Source organism: Mustelus asterias, chromosome 22, assembly GCF_964213995.1.
Source record: "Mustelus asterias chromosome 22, sMusAst1.hap1.1, whole genome shotgun sequence".
NCBI lineage: Eukaryota > Metazoa > Chordata > Chondrichthyes > Carcharhiniformes > Triakidae > Mustelus > Mustelus asterias.
Window position 1 is genome coordinate 55,266,054 of NC_135822.1, and position 20,304 is coordinate 55,286,357.

The following is a 20,304-nucleotide window of genomic DNA, read 5'->3' on the forward strand; positions in this document are numbered from 1 at the left end:
GCAGAACCCGGGGTCAGCGGGAGACACCAGGGGGTCCACGGGAGGGCAGGCATTTTGTTAAATTTGAAAAATGCTGCAGAGCACCTGGCAGAGATAGGTATCGAGAAAGAGGGACTTGGATCGGAACTTGGACCGGGTGTCACAGTGAGCCTCGGAGCATGAGAATGAGGGGTGAGTGTGCGAGAGAGGGGGTGTCTGCGCGCGAGAGAGGGGGTGTGCGCGCGCGAGAGAGGGGGTGTGCGCGCGCGAGAGAGGGGGTGCCTGTGCGTGAGAGAGGGGTGCCTGCGCGCAAGAGAGGGGTGCCTGCGTGTGAGAGAGGGGGTGCCCGTGCGTGAGAGGGGTGCCCGTGCGTGAGAGAGGGGTGCCCACGCGCGAGAGAGGGGTGAGCGCGAGAGAGAGAGGGGTGAGCGCGAGAGAGAGAGAGGGGTGAGCACGCGAGGGGGCGGTGAGTGTGCAAGAGACGAGAGAGGGGGCGCGCGAGAGACGAGGGAGGGGGAGCGCAAGAGACGGGGGCGCGTGAGAGACGAGGGCGGGGCAAGCGAGAGACAAGGGAGCGGAGCGCGCGAGGGGCAAGAGAGGGGGGGCGATGGACAAGGGAGGGGGCACGAGGGACAAGGGAGGGGGCGCGAGGGACAAGGGTGGGGGGGACGAGGGAGCGGAGCGCGCGAGGGACAAGGGAGGGGGTGCGCGAGATGGGAGGGGGTGTGAGGGGGAGGGGTGGTGACTCTGAGAGGAGATTGTGTGAGCGGGTGAGTGTGTGAGTGTGGGTGAGAGAGAGATGAGTGTTTCCGATATGAGTATCAGCTTTCCAGCCTATAGGAGTATCGACTTTCCTCCTATTAAAAATGACAAATGGTAAGACAATTTTTTTAAAATGAGGAAACGTTTTAGATTAGCCACTCCTAAAATGGATAGTAGTTCCAGGGTAAATGTTAAGGAGCCATGGGAGGGTGTCTTGCGCAAAGTTTCATGTGAGGGGCTATGTAGCCGGAGAATGTATTTGCGATTATGTGCCTCCTCCTCACTTATATTAGGGAGGGGGTGGTGGCGTGGAAGTATTATCACTGGATGAGTTTCTAGAAATGCAGGGTAATGCTCTGGGATCCCGGTTCGAATCCCACCACGGCAGATAGTGAAATTTGTATTCAATGAAAGTCTGGAATTAAAAGCCTAATGGTGAATATCAAACCCCATCAGGTTCACACATGCCCTGTTTTGACCCAGAGCGCACTGACCACACCGCACTGACCCGAGTCTGATATCTCACTAAACTTGCATTCCTAAAGAAGGATTCACCGTCTACTGACACTTGGCTTTCCAGCATGCTCAGAAGAGAGAGAGAGGTTAATTAGCGCAGAGAGTGACTTAGTCTGCCAAGTGATTTTAACTGTTTCCACTTGGTAGACAGGTTAATATTGGCCCTACATTCTCAGCTGCCAACCTCTGTATCATTTTCATTTCAGGGTGACAAGCTCCACAGAGATTAAGCAGTAGCTCCGATAATTACAAACATACACTATAGTACATTTCTATACTTTGCCAGCCGGATGCTAATATTTCTAATTTCATAGAATCCCTACAGCGCAGGAGGCCATGCGGCCCATCGAGTCTGCACCGACCACAATCCCACCCAGGCTCTATTCCCGCAACACAACATATTTACCCTGCTACTAAGGGGCAATTTTAGCACGGCCAATCCACCTAACCTGCGCATCTTTGGGCTGTGGGAGGAAACCCACGCAGAGCGTGCAGACTCCGCACAGACAGTGACCCAAGCCGGGAATCGAACCCGGGTCCCTGGCGCTGTGAGGCAGCAGTGCTAACCACTGTGCAGTTTCCACCTTCTTCCATCAGGAAGAAGATACAAGAGTCTGAGGTCACTTACCAACTGATTCAAGAACAGCTTCTTCCCTGCTGCCATCAGACTTTTGAATGGACCTACCTCGCATTAAGTTGATATTTCGCTACACCCTGGTTATGACTGTAACACTACATTCTACACTCCCTCCTTTCCTTCTCTGTGAACGGTATGCTTTGTCTGTATAGCGTGCAAGGAACAATACTTTTCACTGTATACGAATACATGTGACAATAATAAATCAAAATCAGACCAGGGCTTCAGGGAAACCCAACAACCAGAGCTCTTCTAGTCCTGACCCTGTCTGCTTCGCCGCACTATTTTCAAAAGCAGATCTCCTGATTGGGCCGGAGCTGAGTTTGGCATTGCGAGGAATTAACTCAGAAGTGGAATCCTCAAAGGCAAACTAGAACTGTGACTGCGCTTGTCATTGCCTTGCAGAATAAAGGAGGCAGGAGAACAGAGGGCTAGCAGCCTCCTGGTGTAGAGAGGTCAGTGAAAGGGTCGTAAAGAAATGCTCCCCCCCAGCAACATACTTTACTTCAGCAGAAACATCATTACACGGCTGGAATCTGCAACATATCGTCTGCCTTTTACTGATCTGCGATTTGAAAACTATCCTCTGGCCCTCTCCCAGCCTGTGAACAGGAGCGGCACGGCAGCACAGTGACATTCCCGTCACCCAAATGGTCCTATTCACTTAAAAGAAGCTGTCAGTACATATGAACAAGGAGCGGGAGTAGGCCATTCAGTCCCTCCAGCCTGCTCCGCCACTTCATAACATCAGGGCTGACCGGATATTACCTTCAAATCAGCACTCTGCCTATTCCAGATATTGTAAGAAGTTTAACAACACCAGGTTAAAGTCCAACAGGTTTATTTGGTAGCAAAAGCCACACAAGCTTTCGGAGCTGCAAGCCCCCTCTTCAGGTGAGTGGGAATTCTGTTCACAAACAGAGCATATAAAGACACAGACTCAATTTACATGAATAATGGTTGGAATGCGAATACTTACAACTAATCAAGTCTTTAAGAAACAAAACAATGTGAGTGGAGAGAGCATCAAGACAGGCTAAAAAGATGTGTATTGTCTCCAGACAAGACAGCCAGTGAAACTCTGTGGGGGTTACAGATAGTGTGACATGAACCCAATATCCCGGTTGAGGCCGTCCTCATGTGTGCGGAACCTGGCTATCAGTTTCTGCTCAGCGACTCTGCGCCGTCGTGTGTCGCGAAGGCCGCCTTGGAGAACGCTTACCCGAATATCAGAGGCCGAATGCCCGTGACCGTGATATTCGGGTAAGCGTTCTCCAAGGCGGCCTTCGCGACACACGACGGATATCCCGGATATTGGGTTCATGTCACACTATCTGTAACCCCCACAGAGTTTCACTGGCTGTCTTGTCTGGAGACAATACACATCTTTTTAGCCTGTCTTGATGCTCTCTCCACTCACATTGTTTTGTTTCTTAAAGACTTGATTAGTTGTAAGTATTCGCATTCCAACCATTATTCTTGTAAATTGAGTCTGTGTCTTTATATGCTCTGTTTGTGAACAGAATTCCCACTCACCTGAAGAAGGGGCTTGCAGCTCCAAAAGCTTGTGTGGCTTTTGCTACCAAATAAACCTGTTGGACTTTAACCTGGTGTTGTTAAACTTCTTACTGTGTTTACCCCAGTCCAACGCCGGCATCTCCACATCATATTCCAGATATTAACAGTAAGAGTTTTAACAACACCAGGTTAAAGTCCAACAGGTTTATTTGGTAGCAAATGCCATTAGCTTTCGGAGAGCTGCTCCTTCGTCAGATGGAGTGGAAATCTGCAACTCTTACTTTGTTTACCCCAGTCCAACGCCGGCGTCTCCACATCATGTATTCCAGATATCCCATCATCCCCTTGCTTACCAAGAATCTATCATCTCTGCCGTACAAATATTCAAAGACCACCACCTTCTCAGAAAGAGTATTCCAAAGACTCACTGCCCTCTTGAGAGAAAGAAATGCTCATCACCTACCCCCATCTCTCCCCACATCTTCATTTGTCACAGTTTACCTTCAGATTTCAGCTTCTCTGCTATTCACACCTTCCATTCTCTCTGTGGGCTGCCATTAGCGCCTCTTAGCTTTTCCATTTGTTTTTATGGCTATGACTCATCTGTCATTCAAGGTCCAAAGATGTGCGGGTTAGGTTGATTGGCCATACTAAATTGACCCTAGTGTCAGGAGCATTGGCAGGGTAAATGTGTGGGGTTATGGGAATAGGGCCTGGATGGGATTGTGGTCAGTGCAGACTCGATGGCGGTGAGTCTTTGGAATACTCTTTCTGGTGGTCTTTGAATATTTGTAAGGCAGAGATGGCCTCCTGTACTGTAGGGATTCTATGATTCCCTCACCCTATAGTATAAATATCTCCCACTTTCTACGCCTTTTAGCTTTGATGAAGGGTCATCTGGACTCGAAACATCAGCTCTTTTCTCCCCTTACAGATGCTGCCAGAACGGCTGAGATTTTCCAGCGTTTTCTCTTTTGGTTTCAGATTCCAGCATCCGCAGTATTTTGCTTTTGTCTCATCATCTCCATCTTAATGGAGCCATGATGCGGAGCTGCCGGCGTTGGACTGGGGTGGGCACAGTAAAAAGTCTCAGAACACCAGGTTAAAGTCCAACAGGTTTATTTGGAATCACGGGCTTTCGGAGCACTGCTCCTTCACCAGGTGAGTGGAGCAACTCCTTATTGTGAAATAAGATGAGGGGTGTTGATTATGAGGAGAGACTGAGCAGATTGGGTTTGTACTCGTTGGAATTTAGAAGGCTGAGGGGGGATCTTATAGAGACCTATGAGATAATGAAGGGGCTGGATAGGGTAGAGGTGGAGAGATTCTTTCCACGAGGAAAGGAAACCAGAACTAGAGGGCACAGCCTCAAAATAAAGGGGGGGGTCAGTTCAGGACAGAGTTGAGGAGGAACTTCTTCTCTCAGAGGGTGGTGAATCTCTGGAATTCTCTGCCCACTGAAGTGGTGGAGGCTACCTCGTTGAATACGTTTAAGTCACTGATAGATGGATTCCTGATCGGTAAGGGAATTAGGGGTTATAGGGAGCAGGCGGGTAAGTGGAACTGATCCACTTCAGATCAGGCATGATCTTATTGAATGGCGGGGCAGGCTCGAGGGGCTAGATGGCCTACTTCGGCTCCTATTTCTTATGTTCTTATGTTCTTAAATGAGCAACTCCTTATTTTTAAACAGTGACCCCTAGTTCTAGATTCTCCCAAGGAGGAAACATTCTCTCTACCCTGACAATACTCCTTACGATTGTATATGCTTCAATCAAGTCGCCTCTTAGTCTTCTAAACTCCAACGGATATAAGCCTGGCCCGTCTAACATTTCCCCATGAGACAATTCACCCATTCCAGGTATTAGTCTGATCAATGAATTGCTTCTAACGCATCAACATCTTCCCTTAAATTACAGATCATCTTTAAAAAGCAAAGCCACACTTACTTCCAGAGAAGGTTCTGGAACGTCGGCTGCTCCCTGGCCACTTGCCTGACCTTCCATCACTGAGGAGGGGTTGAAGGACAATTCACTGTGTGAATGGGCCCCAGCGCCTGCCTGCTGCATTTGCCGCGGGTGCTGGGAGGGGCTTCGGTGGTGCAGCGCCTGCCCCGGCTGGGTGCCAAGGTGAGGGGCATGGACACCTTGCTGCAGAGTAGTGTGCGACTGATCCATTGATCCTGAATGAGGAATCTAAGGATAGAAACAGAGTGGGATCAAACAATGGAACAACCACAAGCTGGTGAGCCTTTCCTCGGCTAAATACATATTACAGTCATTGTCATACTGCATAATTCCATCCCCCTTGGCATTATATAGCCCATAGACTATAGCACTCATTACACTCATTACCCTCCAGAATCATAAGGGGGGATACGCAGTTTGTATGTTTGGAAAATGCTGCAAACATTAGATGTGAAATTGGGGGTGAAAGTATAGGTTCATTAATGTATTACAGCAAATGAGAGAGACACACACAGCATGAATGAAGCTCAATCCATCACGCAAACCATTGACTCTGTCTACATTTCCCGCTGCCTCAGGAAAAGCAGCCAGCGTAATCAAGGACCCCACGGACATTCCCTCTTCTTCCATCGGGAAAAAGATACAAAAGTCTGAGGTCAGATACCAACCGACTCAAGAACAGCTTCTTCCCTGCTGCCGTCAGACTTTTGAATGGACCTACCTTATATTAAGCTGATATCTCTCTACACCCTAGCTATGACTGTAACACTACATTCTGCACTCTCTCCTTTCCTTCTCCTCTATGTACGGTATGTTTTGTCTGTATAGCGCGCAAGAAACAATACTTTTCACTGTATCCCAGTACATGTGACAATAATAAATCAAACAATACTTTTCACTGTATCCCAGTACATGTGACAATAATAAATCAAACAATACTTTTCACTGTATCCCAGTACATGTGACAATAATAAATCAAACAATACTTTTCACTGTATCCCAGTACATGTGACAATAATAAATCAAACAATACTTTTCACTGTATCCCAATACATGTGACAATAATAAATCAAACAATGCTTTTCACCGTATTCCAATATGTGACAATAATAAATCAAACAATACTTTTCACTGTATCCCAGTACATGTGACAATAATAAATCAAACAACACTTTTCACTGTATCCCGATACATGTGACAATAATAAATCAAACAATACTTTTCACTGTATCCCAGTACATGTGACAATAATAAATCAAACAATACTTTTCACTGTATCCCAATACATGTGACAATAATAAATCAAACAATACTTTTCACTGTGTCCCAGTACATGTGACAATAAATCAAACAATGCTTTTCACCGTATCCCAGTACATGTGACAATAATAAATCAAACAATACTTTTCACTGTGTCCCAGTACATGTGACAATAAATCAAACAATGCTTTTCACCGTATCCCAGTACATGTGACAATAATAAATCAAACAATGCTTTTCACCGTATCATAAGACCATAAGACATAGGAGCGGAAGTAAGGCCATTCGGCCCATCGAGTCCACTCCACCATTCAATCATGGTTGATTTCAACTCCATTTACCTGCTCTCTCCCCATAGCCCTTAATTCCTCGAGAAATCAAGAATTTATCAATTTCTGTCTTGAAGACGCTCAACGTCTCGGCCTCCACAGCCCTCTGTGGCAATGAATTCCACAGACCCACCACTCTCTGGCTGAAGAAATTTCTCCTCATCTCTGTTCTAAAGTGACTCCCTTTTATTCTAAGGCTGTGCCCCCGCGTCCTAGTCTCCCCTGTTAATGGAAACAACTTCCCTACGTCCATCCTATCTAAGCCGTTCATTATCTTGTAAGTTTCTATCAGATCTCCCCTCAACCTCCTAAACTCCAATGAATATAATCCCACGATCCTCAGACGTTCATCGTATGTCAGGCCTACCATTCCTGGGATCATCCGTGTGAATCTCCGCTGGACCCGCTCCAGTGCCAGTATGTCCTTCCTGAGGTGTGGGGCCCAAAATTGCTCACAGTACTCCAAATGGGGCCTAACCAGTGCTTTATAAAGCCTCAGAAGTACATCCCTGCTTTTGTATTCCAAGCCTCTTGAGATAAATGACAACATTACATTTGCTTTCTTAATTACGGACTCAACCTGCAAGTTTACCTTTAGAGAATCCTGGACTAGGACTCCCAAGTCCCTTTGCACTTTAGCATTATGAATTTTGTCACCGTTTAGAAAATAGTCCATGCCTCTATTCTTTTTTCCAAAGTGTACGACCTCGCACTTGCCCACGTTGAATTTCATCAGCCACTTCTTGGACCACTCTCCTAAACTGTCTAAATCTTTCTGCAGCCTCCCCACCTCCTCAATACTACCTGCCCCTCCACCTATCTTTGTATCATCGGCAAACTTGGCCAGAATGCTCCCAGTCCCGTCATCTAGATCGTTAATATATAAAGAGAACAGCTGTGGCCCCAACACTGAACCCTGCGGGACACCACTTGTCACCGGTTGCCATTCTGAGAAAGAACCTTTTATCCCAACTCTCTGCCTTCTGTCTGACAGCCAATCGTCAATCCATGTTAGTACCTTGCCTCGAATACCATGGGCCCTTATTTTACTCAGCAGTCTCCCGTGAGGCACCTTGTCAAAGGCCTTTTGGAAGTCAAGATAGATAACATCCATGTATCCCAGTACATGTGACAATAATAAATCAAACAATGCTTTTCACTGTATCCCAGTACATGTGACAATAATAAATCAAACAATGCTTTTCACCGTATCCCAGTACATGTGACAATAATAAATCAAACAATACTTTTCACTGTGTCCCAGTACATGTGACAATAAATCAAACAATGCTTTTCACCGTATCCCAGTACATGTGACAATAATAAATCAAACAATGCTTTTCACCGTATCCCAGTACATGTGACAATAATAAATCAAACAATGCTTTTCACTGTATCCCAGTACATGTGACAATAATAAATCAAACAATACTTTTCACTGTGTCCCAGTACATGTGACAATAAATCAAACAATGCTTTTCACCGTATCCCAGTACATGTGACAATAATAAATCAAACAATGCTTTTCACTGTATCCCAGTACATGTGACAATAATAAATCAAACAATGCTTTTCACCGTATCCCAGTACATGTGACAATAATAAATCAAACAATACTTTTCACTGTGTCCCAGTACATGTGACAATAATAAATCAAACAATACTTTTCACTGTGTCCCAGTACATGTGACAATAATAAATCAAACAATACTTTTCACTGTGTCCCAGTACATGTGACAATAAATCAAACAATGCTTTTCACCGTATCCCAGTACATGTGACAATAATAAATCAAACAATACTTTTCACTGGAGTGCTGGTCATGAAGTCATGGACCAGTAGCCTGTTAATGTCCACTATTGAAAATCAGGAACTGCAGGCTCACAATATTACAACCGGTACTGCTACTTGCCCTTTTGGGGTCACAATGTGTGTTTTATAACAGGACATGGGAGGTCGGGATCCAGTTAATCTTACATATTGTTGAATTTGCAAAACATTCACTGTTCTATGATATAAAGTGTTCCATTTTGGTAAGACAAACCAGGGCAGGACTTACACAGTTAATGGTAGGGCCCTGGGGAGTGTTGTTGAACACAGAGAACTGGGGGTGCAGGTACATAGTTCCTTGAAAGAGGCATCACAGGGAGACAGGGTGGTGAAGGAGGAGTTTGGAACACTTGTCTTCATCGGTCATTGAGTACAGGGATGTTGTGTTATCATAGAATCCTACAGTTCAGGAGGCTGCCATTTGGCCCATCGAGTCTGCACCAACCACAATCCCACCCAGGTCGTATTCACATAACCCCATGCCCCCTGACACTAAGGGGCAATTTAGCATGGCCAATCCACCTCATCCGCACATCTCTGGACTGTGGGAGGAAATTGGAGCGCCCGGAGAAACCCACGCAAACACGGGGAGAACGTGCAGACTCCACACAGACAGTGATCCAAGCCAGGAATCGAACCCGGGTCCCTGGCGCTGTGAGGCAGCAGTGCTAACCACTGTGCCACCGTGCCACCCCACAACGTACAAGACATTGGTAGGGCCTCATTTGGAGCACTGTGTACAATTCTTGTCACCCTGCTATAGGAAAGATGTTATTAAACTGGAAAGGGTGCAAAGAAGATTTGCAAGGATGTTACCGGGACTGGAAGGTCTGAATTACTGGAAGGAGAAGCTGGATAGGCTGGGACATTTCACCTGGAGCATAGGATGAAGAGGGGTGACTTTATAGAGGTTTATAAAATCATAAGGTGAATAGCTGAGGTCTTTTCCCCAGGGAGTCCAAAACTAGAGGGCATAGGTTAAAGGTGAGAGGGGAAAGGGGACCTGAGGGGCAACGTCTGTACCTTTAAGACTTGATTACCTGTAAAGATTCGCATTCCAACCATTATTTTGTAAATTGAGTTTGTGTCTTTATATGCCCTGTTTGTGAACAGAACTCCCACTCACCTGACGAAGGAGCAGCGCTCCGAAAGCTTGTGGATTTTGCTACCAAATAAACCTGTTGGACTTTAACCTGGTGTTTGTGAGACTTTTTACTGCAACGTTTGTTGCCAGGAGAGGTGGGAGAGGCGGGTACAATGACAACATTTAAAAGACATTTGGACAGGTACATGGATGGAAAAGGTTTAGAGGGTTATGGGCCCAAACGCAGGCAAATGGGACTCGTTCAGTTGAGGAAACCTGGTCAGCATGGACAAGTTGGGCCGAAGGGCCTGTTTTCATGCTGGATATCTCTATGATTCTAAAAATGTTTTACCGCCATTCCTGTTAAGAGTTGCTGATTTAGGGGGAATGAATTGTACAGTGAATTTGACAGATGTCTTTCATGCTGGAATCAAACAACCATAAATGGAAGAATAAAACTGTCCTCTAACTGGTGTAGGGAGCCCTTGGAACCTCCCCTCTCCCCCGAAACAAATCTGGTAGCTGATTTTGCATCAATTTGACAAACCCATTCCAATATAAAGCGCTGATATTAATACCAGAAGATATTTCAATCCTCTTGTGATGCTTTTCTTCTAAGGCTGGATCTTAGAAAGCAAGAGGCAACTCTACTCTTTTGGGGGCAGGCATGGCGGCACAGTGGTTAGCACTGCTGCCTCACAGTGCCAGGGACCCAGGTTCAATTCCCGGCTCGGGTCACTGTGCGCAGTCTGCACAGTCTCCCCCGAGTCTGCATGGGTTTCCTCCGGGTGCTCCAGTTTCCTCCCACAGTCCAAAAGACGTCCAAAGATGTGCAGGTTAGGTGGATTGGTTATGCTAAATTGTCCCTGAATGTCCAAAGATGTGCGGGTTAGGTGGATTGGCCATGCTAAATTGCCCCTTAGTGTCCAAAGATGTGCAGGTTAGGTGGATTGGCCATGCTAAATTGCCCCTGAATGTCCAAAGATGTGCGGGTTAGGTGGATTGGCCATGCTAAATTGCCCCTTAGTGTCCAAAGATGTGCAGGTTAGGTGGATTGGCCATGCTAAATTGTCCCTTAGTGTCAGTGGATCAGCTAGGGTAAATGCATGGGGTTACGTGGATAGGACCTGGGTGGGATTGTGGTCAGTGCAAACTCGATGGACTGAATGGCCTCCTTCTGCACTGTAGGGATTCTATGATTCTAACCAATTCTGTACCTCACCTCAAGAATGCTGTCTGAAATGGAAAAGATTCCCTCCATTAGCACCAAGATCCCTCCCGCGCATAGGATTTACAATTTTAAAAAAGCTAGTTGTCTAGCTCGTTGGCTTAGTGAGCTCGGGGCAACACCCTTCGCTAATTTTGGAGATGAAATCCAAGATCAGATGGCGGTGGGAAATTGAAAACAGCTGGGGAACTTCAAACCCAGACTGCAGATCCATAAATCAAATCTTCAGCAGTTTGGGTTTCAACTCTTGACTGAAGGCACCTTTCTAATGCCATGATATCACAGGCTTGAGAACTGACTGGAGAAAGAGGGAGTAAGAATGAATTTAGAAGAGTCACTGGTTTGGGGAGGTTATTGCATTTATTCTGTAGTAACAAACTCACCGGGTCACTGCTTCAAATACAGCCACCCCCCTGAAGAGGAGGAGCCAGGGCCAGGTTGACATGCTCTGGCGGAGGAGAGAAGGGTGGGGGTGCGGGGTGGGGGCTATGAGGTGGACGGTGCAAGGAAGAGGAGCAATATGGGAGGGGACTCCGATAGACACATTCATTGGCCACCATGGTGACACAGTAGTTAGCACTGCTGCTTCACAGTGCCAGGGACCCGGGTTCGATTCCCGGCTCGGGTCACCGTCTGAGCAGAGTCTGAACGTTCTCCCCCCGTGTCTGCGTGGGTTTCCCCCGGGTGCTCCGGTTTCCTCCCACAGTCCAAAAGACGTGCTGGTTAGGTGCTAAATTCTCCCTCAGTGTAACCCGAACAGGCCCTGGAATGTGGCGACTAGGGGATTTTCACAGTAACTTCATTGCAGTGTTACAGTAAGCCGACTTGTGACACGAATAAATAAACTTAACCTTCAACATCTGAATTGGCCCATGGGGGATGGGGACTGACACGTATCATGGGTAAAATAGCTGTTTGGGGGGGGGGGGTTGCGGGCACATGATGGACACCGATCCAATATAAAGTACTGATATTACTATCAGAAGATATTTCAATCCTTTTGTGATGCTTTTCCTCGAAGATTGGATTGGATCTTAAGAAGCAAGAGGCAACTCAACTCTTTTGTAACCAATTCTGTACCTAACCTCAGAATGCTGGCACCGTTGTCAAGATGACAATTTTACATTCCCCCCACCGCCCCCCCCCCGACAGCCACCCTGCCTCGAGGGTCTGCACGACACAACCCAGTCCAGAATCTGCAAACAATTCGGACTCTGCATGAAGGGAGAGGTTCGCCTCTGACCTACAGTGTTTCCGAGTGGAAAAAACTTGCGGCTGTTCCTGCTTGTTGACCCTCTGTCAAAATGCCAAATACAGACTCCTGCTGAATGGGAATGTCAGACGCAGCTGCCTCAGGGAGCAGCAACGTGAGGCGAGTGTTGCCAGCTCGATTTCCCTCAGGATTCTTTTCTTTTTCCTTGGGCATGGGTTTTGTTAGCAGGGCCAGCGTTCGTCAGCGTTCCTTAAATGCCCTGAGCGACCGAATGATCCTTGTTCCATTCCAAATCACACAGCAACCGTGAACACAGCTCAGGTGGGCTGGATTTGGATCATACGCTGATGTTTGACATCCCTTCTCTAAACTGACAGAATCATAAAATCCCTACAGTGCAGAATGAGGCAATTCGGCCAATGGAGTCTGCACCGACCACAATCCCACCCAGGCCCTATCCCTGTAACCCCATGTATTTACTCTGCTAATCCGCCTGACACAAATGGGCAATTTCCCATGGCCAATCCACCTAACGTACACATCTTTGGACACTAAGGAGTAATTTAGCATGGTCAATCCACCTAACCTGCACATCTTTGAACAAGAACAAAGAACATACAGCACAGGAACAGGCCCTTCGGCCCTCCAAGCCCGTGCCGCTCCCTGGTCCAAACTAGACCATTCTTTTGTATCCCCCCATTCCCACTCCGTCCATCTGGCTGTCTAGATAAGTCTTAAACGTTCCCAGTGTGTCCGCCTCCACCACCTTGCCTGGCAGCGCAATCCAGGCCCCCACCACCCTCTGTGTAAAATATGTCCTTCTGATATCTGTGTTAAACCTCCCCCCCTTCACCTTGAACCTATGACCCCTCGTGAACGTCACCACCGACCTGGGGAAAAGCTTCCCACCGTTCACCCTATCTATGCCTTTCATAATTTTATACACCTCTATTAAGTCTCCCCTCATCCTCCGTCTTTCCAGTGAGAACAATCCCAGTTTACCCAATCTCTCCTCATAACTAAGCCCCTCCATGCCAGGCAACATCCTGGTAAACCTCCTCTGTACTCTCTCCAAAGCCTCCACGTCCTTCTGGGAGTGTGGTGACCAGAACTGGACGCAGTATTCCAAATGCACTAAGGGGCAATTTAGCATGGCTAATCCATCTAATCTGCACATCTTTGGACACTAAGGGGCAATTTAGCATGGCCAATCCACCTAACCTACACATCTTTGGACACTAAGGGGCAATTTAGCATGGCCAATCCATCTAACCTACACATCTTTGGACACTAAAGGACAATTTAGCATGGCCTAACCTCGGGACTTGATGGTTTGAGTTATAAGGAGAGGCTGGATAGACTGGGACTTTTTTCCCTGAAGCGTAGGAGGCTGAGGGGTGATCTTATAGAGGTCTATAAATTAATGAGGGGCTCAGATCAGCTGGATAGTCAGCATCTTTTCCCAAAGTTCGGGGAATCTAAAACTAGAGGGAGTAGGTTTAAGGTGAGAGGGGAGAGATACAAAAGGGTCCAGAGGGGCAGTTTTTTCACACAGAGGGTGGTGAGTGTCTGGAACGAGCTGCCAGAGGTAGTAGTAGAGGCGGGTACAATGTTGTCTTTTAGAAACATAGAAAACTACAGCACAAAACAGGCCCTTCGGCCCCACAAGTTGTGCCGAACATATCCCTACCTTTTAGGCCTACCTATAACCCTCCATCCTATTAAGTCCCATGTACTCATCCAGGAGTCTCTGAAAAGACCCTATTGAGTTTGCCTCCACCACCACTGACGGCAGCCGATTCCACTCGCCCACCACCCTCTGTGTGAAAAACTTCCCCCTAACATTTGCCCTGTACCTACCCCCCAGCACCTTAAACCTGTGTCCTCTTGTAGCAGCCATTTCCACCCTGGGAAAAAGCCTCCGAGAGTCCACCCGATCTATGCCTCTCAACATCTTATATACCTCTATTAGGTCTCCTCTCATCCTACGTCTCTCCAAGGAGAAAAGACCGAGCTCCCTCAGCCTATCCTCATAAGGCATGCCACTCAATCCAGGCAACATCCTTGTAAATCTCCTCTGCACCCTTTCAGTCTTTTCCACATCCTTCCTGTAATGAGGCGACCAGAACTGAGCACAGTACTCCAAGTGGGGTCTGACGAGGGTCTTATATAGCTACATCATTATCCCCGGACTCCTAAACTCAATCCCTCGATTGATAAAGGCCAGCACACCATACGCCTTCTTAACCACCTCCTCCACCTACGGGGCCGATTTTAGAGTCCTATGGACCCGGACCCCAAGGTCCTTCTGATCCTCCACAGTACTAAGAGTCTTTCCCTTTATATTGTACTCCTTCATCCCATTCGACCTGCCAAAATGGACCACAACACATTTATCTGGGTTGAAGTCCATCTGCCACTTCTCCGCCCAGTCTTGCATCCTATCTATGTCCCTCTGTAACTTCTGACATCCCTCCAGACTATCCACAACCCCACCAACCTTCGTGTCATCAGCAAACTTACCAACCCATCCCTCCACTTCCTCATCCAGGTCATTTATGAAAATGACAAACAGCAAGGGTCCCAGAACAGATCCCTGGGGCACTCCACTGGTGACCGACCTCCATTTAGAAAAAGACCCATCTATATCCACTCTCTGCCTCCTTTGGGCAAGCCAGTTCTGGATCCACAGGGCAGCAGCCCCTTGGATCCCATGCCCTCTCACTTTTTCGAGAAGCCTTGCATGGGGGACCTTATCGAACGCACTTCGATAAAACTGTCTAAAAAGCATTTAGACAGTTACATGGGTAAGATGGGTACAGTGGGATATGGGCCAAATGCGGGCAATTGGGATTAGCTTAGGGGTTTAAAAAAAAGGGGGGCATGGACAAGTTGGGCCGAAGGGCCTATTTCCGTGCTGTAAACCTCTGTGAACATACTCATCTTTGGAGTGTGGGAGGAAACCGGAGCACCCGGAGGAAATCCCCGCAGACACGGGGAGAACGTGCAGACTTCGCACAGACAGTGACCCCAAGCTGGGAATCGAACCCGGGTCCCTGGCGCTGCGAGGCAGCAGTGCTAACCCACTGTGCCACATGTGCACTCTGATACTCCCTTTTCCTAAGCAACACCTCGGGTTCCAGTGGAGCTGGTTGCAGGATTCTGAGCTGCCGGTATCTTGAATCAGCTGCTTTATACCGTGAACAGGTCAAGTTGCTCAGATGTGAATGTACACGAGGTCCTGGACTTCCACAAACCTACAGGCCGGATAGAACTCAGCTGTGGCACCCATTGACATATGTTTCCACCCACATGCCGCTGGGAGTTTGTACATCAGTGTGTTTATATTGTCAGCACTCCCCTGCAGGTATATACATCAACTTGTTTGAACAAGAACAAAGAACAATACAGCACAGGAACAGGCCCTTCGGCCCTCCAAGCCCGCGCCGCTCCCCGGTCCAGGATTGAATCCTGAATCCAGGATCCCCGCCCAATTTTCCAGCCTATCTACATACCAATATCCTATCCACCGAGCTGTCCCTCACAGCTACGATGCTTTGTTCATTACAACCTATTAACTCACCCCCACCCCCCCATTCCAGACCATGTGATCTCCGGGGAGAGGCGAAAACCCAGAGTGAAAAACCCCAGGGCCAATATGGGGAAAAGAAATCTGGGAAATTCCTCTCCGACCCCCTGAGGCGATCGAAACGAGTCCAGGAGATCACAATGGCCCTGATCGGAAAATGCTTCCCAACCCTAGTCATTTCCACTTCCACGAACACCATATGAATTCCCTGCCCCCGAGACAGGTTCCCAACTATCCGCAGTCTCGCTCTGTACTGGCACCAGCAAGATGATCATAGAATGAAGCCTTGAAACGAGAAACAAGGAACAATTAGCCCGCGCCGCTCCCTGGTCCAAACTAGACCACTCTTTTGTATCCCTCCATTCCCACTCCGTTCATATAGCTGTCTAGATAAGTCTTAAAAGTTCCCAGTGTGTCCGCCTCCACCACCTTGCCCGGCAACACATTCCAGCCCCCCACGACCCTCTGTGTGAAATATGTCCTTCTGATATCTGTGTTAAACCTCCCCCCCCCTTCACCTTGAACCTATGACCCCTCGTGAACGTCACCACCGACCCGGGGAAAAGCTTCCCACTGTTCACCCTATCTATGCCTTTCATAATTTTATACACCTCTATTAAGTCTCCCCTCATCCTCCGTCTTTCCAAGGAGAACAACCCCAGTTTCCCCAATCTCTCCTCATAACCAAGCCCCTCCATACCAGGCAACATCCTGGTAAACCTCCTCTGTACTCTCTCCAAAGCCTCCACGTCCTTCTGGTAGTGTGGCGACCAGAACTGGACGCAGTATTCCAAATGCGGCCGAACCAACGTTCTATACATCTGCAACATCAGACCCCAACTCTTATACTCTATGCCCCGTCCTATAAAGGCAAGCATGCCATATGCTTTCTTCACCACCTTCTCCACCTGTGTAGTGTAAGCCACCTCCTAAAAGGAGATGTAAACTTAACAGGCTATTAGATATTGTCTGCTTTCTTGGGGCATTAACAAAATGATTTAAATAGTCCCGTGTCGACATGAACAAGAGTTCCAAATTGAGAATAGTGCAGTTAATTGCAAATGCCATATGAAACTCATGTCAATTTTAACATGGATGTCATGTGGAGATGCCAGCGTTGGACTGGGGTGGGCACAGTAAGAAGTCTCACAAGTCTCAGCTTTGACAAAGGGTCATTCTGGACTCAAAACGTCAGCTCTTTTCTCTCCTTACGGATGTTAGCATTCATGTCGAGAGGGCTAGAATACAAGAGCAGGGATGTACTTCTGAGGCTGTACAAGGCTCTGGTCAGACCCCATTTGGAGTATTGTCAGCAGTTTTGGGCCCCGTATCTAAGGAAGGATGTGCTGGCCTTGGAAAGGGTCCAGAGGAGGTTCACAAGAATGATCCCGGGAATGAAGAGCTTGTCGTATGAGGAACAGTTTAGGACTCTGGGTCTGTACTCATTGGAGTTTAGAAGGATGAGGGGTGATCTTATTGGAACTTACAGGATACTGTAAGGCCTGGATAGAGTGGACGTGAGGAGGATGTTTCCACTAGTAGGAAAAACTAGAACAAGAGGGCACAACCTCAGGCTAAAGGGACGATCCTTTAAAACAGAGATGAAGAGGAATTTCTTCAGCCAGAGAGCGGTGAATCTGTGGAACTCTTTGCCACAGAGGGCTGTGGAGGCCGGGTCATTGAGTGTCTTTAAGACAGCGATAGACAGGTTCTTGATTAATAAGGGGATCAGGGGAAAAGGCAAGAGAATGGGGATGAGAAAAATATCAACCATGATTGAATGGCGGAGCAGCCTCGATGGGCCGAGTGGCCTCATTCTGCTCCTATGTCTTATGGTCTGCCAGACCTGCTGAGATTTTCCAGCATTTTCTCTTTTGGAAGAAGTCTCACAACACCCAGGTTAAAGTCCAATAGGTTCATTTGGAATCACGAGCTTTCGGAGCGCTGCTCCTTCATCCACTCGCCTGATGAAGGAGCAGCGCTCCGAAAGGTCGTGATTCCTGCTGGACTATTAACACGGATCAAAAGGAGGGAATTTAAACGGGCAAAAGTTTACACTGGACGGCCAAGGTGGCACAGTGGGTTAGCACTGCTGCCTCACAGCTCCAGGGACCCGGGTTCAATTCCGGCCTCGGGTGACTTTTTTTTTGTGGAGTTTGCACATTCTCCCCATGTCTGCGTGGGTTTCCTCCGGGTGCTCCGGTGTCCTCCCACAGTCCGAAAGACGTGCTGGTTAGGTGCTAAATTCTCCCTCAGTGTAACCCGAACAGGCGCCGGAGTGTGGCGACTGGGGGATTTTCACAGTAACTTCATTGCGGTGTTAATGTCAGCCGACTTGTGACGCTAATAATTAAACTTAAACTTAACTGTCGGTCCCCCCTTTGCCCGCCTTCCTGCTCCCAGCGAATCGCTCAGTAAAAGTTACCCCCTTGGTCTCCAGTGCCGTGGGGTGGCTTTCCTGCATCTAACTGTTCAGCTCCCTTTGTGACTAATTGACAAATAACAAAGAAAAGTCCAGCACAGGGGACAGGCCCTTCGGCCCTCCAAGCCCGTGCCACTCATGATGCCCTAACTAAACTAAAAAAGAAACCTTCTGCCCTTCCTCGGCCCTCTATTCCCTCCCTATTCATGGACCCATCCAGATGCCCCTTAAATTTTGCTGATGTGCCCGCTTCCACCACCTCTTCTGGCAGCGCGTTCCAGGCACCCACCACTCCCTGTGTGAAAAACTTCCCCCCGCACATCTTTGATTTGATTTGATTTATTATTGTCACATGTATTGAGATACAGTAAAAAGTATTGTTTCTTGCGCGCTATACAGACAAAGCATACCGTTCATAGAGAAGAAAAGGAGAGGGTGCAGAATGTAGTGTTACAGTCTTGGCTAAGGTGCAGAGAAAGATCAACTTAATGCGAGGTAAGTCCATTCAAAAGTCTGACGATGCAGCGGGAAGAAGCTGTTCTTGAGTCGGTTGGTACGTGTCCTCAGACTTTTGTATCTTTTTCCTGACAGAAGAGATGGAAGAGAGAATGTCCGGGGTGCGTGGGGGTCCTTGATTATGCTGGCTGCTTTTCCAAGCCAGCGGGAAGTGTAGACGGAGTCAATGGATGGAAGGCTGGTTTGTGTGATGGACTGGGCTTCATTCACAACCCTTTGTAGTTTGGTGCGGTCTTGGCCAGAGCAGGAGCCACACCAACCTGTGATAAAACCAGAAGGAATGCTTTCTATGGTGCGTCTGTAAAAGTTGGTGAGAGACGTAGTGGACATGCCAAATCTCCTTAGTCTTCTGAGAAAGCAGATGCGTTGGTGGGCTTTCTTAACTATAGCGTCGGCGTGGAGCGACCAGGACAGGTTGTTGATGATTTGGACACCAAAAACCTGAAGCTCTCGACCCTTTCTACTTTGTCCCCGTTGATGTAGACAGGGGGAAGTCCTCCACTACGCTTCCTGAAGGTGATGACTATCTCCCTCGTTTTGTTGACAATGAGGGAGAGATTATTATCGTCACATCTCCCTTAAACTTTCCCCCTCTCACCTTGAACCTGTGCCCCCTGTAATTGACACTTCCACCCTGGGGAAAAGCCTCTGACTCTCCACCCTGTCTGTGCCTCTCATCATTTTGTAGACCCTCTATCAGGTCTCCCCTCAGCCTCCGTCTTTCCAGTGAAAACAATCCCAGTTTATTCAACTTCTCCTCACAGCTCAACACCCTCGAGACCAGGCAACATCCTGGTGAACCTTCTTTACACTCTCTCCAAAGTTTCCACGTCCTTCCGATAGTGTGGCGACCACAACTGCATGCAATACTCCAAATGCGGTCTAACCAGAGGTCTTATATAAGTACGTGAGGACACAGCAACTGATACAGGAAACATCCCAACGTGCAAAGCCTTACCTGGTCTGGCATGGAGTGCCCGAGGGGCTTGTCAGGAGTCATGTTGGGGATGTCTGGTGGGTAGGACATTGGTGGTCCGTGCATGAACTCATTAATGGATGCGTTGGTCGGATTGCCATGCGGGACGTCAGGGAAGTTCCCCTGTCCAGGATAAATGGAGTCTGTTGGAAATAAAATGTAGTGCTGTCAATGGGTTTTAGTGCATCTCACACTGACGTGGGGGACAGATAATACACACATACTTTACCAAGTACATCTTAATTCTGTCCCTATGATGGGGAAGTATCAACCAGTGTTTTAGTAAGTGTTAAACGATTCAAGATACCATCTCCAAACAGGGCATAAATCTATGTGGAGGTGAAACGGATCCAGGTCAAAATGGGGTCACTGCCATTCGGATGTTTCAACGTGATCGATTTTACTTTCCAGTCAACTGCAAAATATTGCCCAAGGTTTTAAAATTTGAAACCAAAGTGCCAGCGAGACTGGGGATGAG

General features: G+C 47.7%; 1 protein-coding gene across 9 annotated transcripts in view; it reads right to left on the bottom strand.

Moving 5' to 3' along the window:
* The window catches only part of LOC144510033 (zinc finger MIZ domain-containing protein 1-like), a 255,124-nt gene that overhangs the window by 22,833 nt on the left and 211,987 nt on the right, over nucleotides 1-20,304 (bottom strand). For 8 of the 9 annotated variants that reach the window (XM_078239230.1, XM_078239231.1, XM_078239229.1 and 5 more), the window contains 2 exons: nucleotides 19,809-19,969; nucleotides 5,362-5,607 (listed from right to left, as the gene is read on the bottom strand). In XM_078239230.1, coding sequence (XP_078095356.1) covers nucleotides 5,362-5,607; nucleotides 19,809-19,969 — 407 coding nt within the window. The remainder of the gene's footprint in view (nucleotides 1-5,361; nucleotides 5,608-19,808; nucleotides 19,970-20,304) is intronic. The other variant, XM_078239237.1, reaches the window with a different exon arrangement.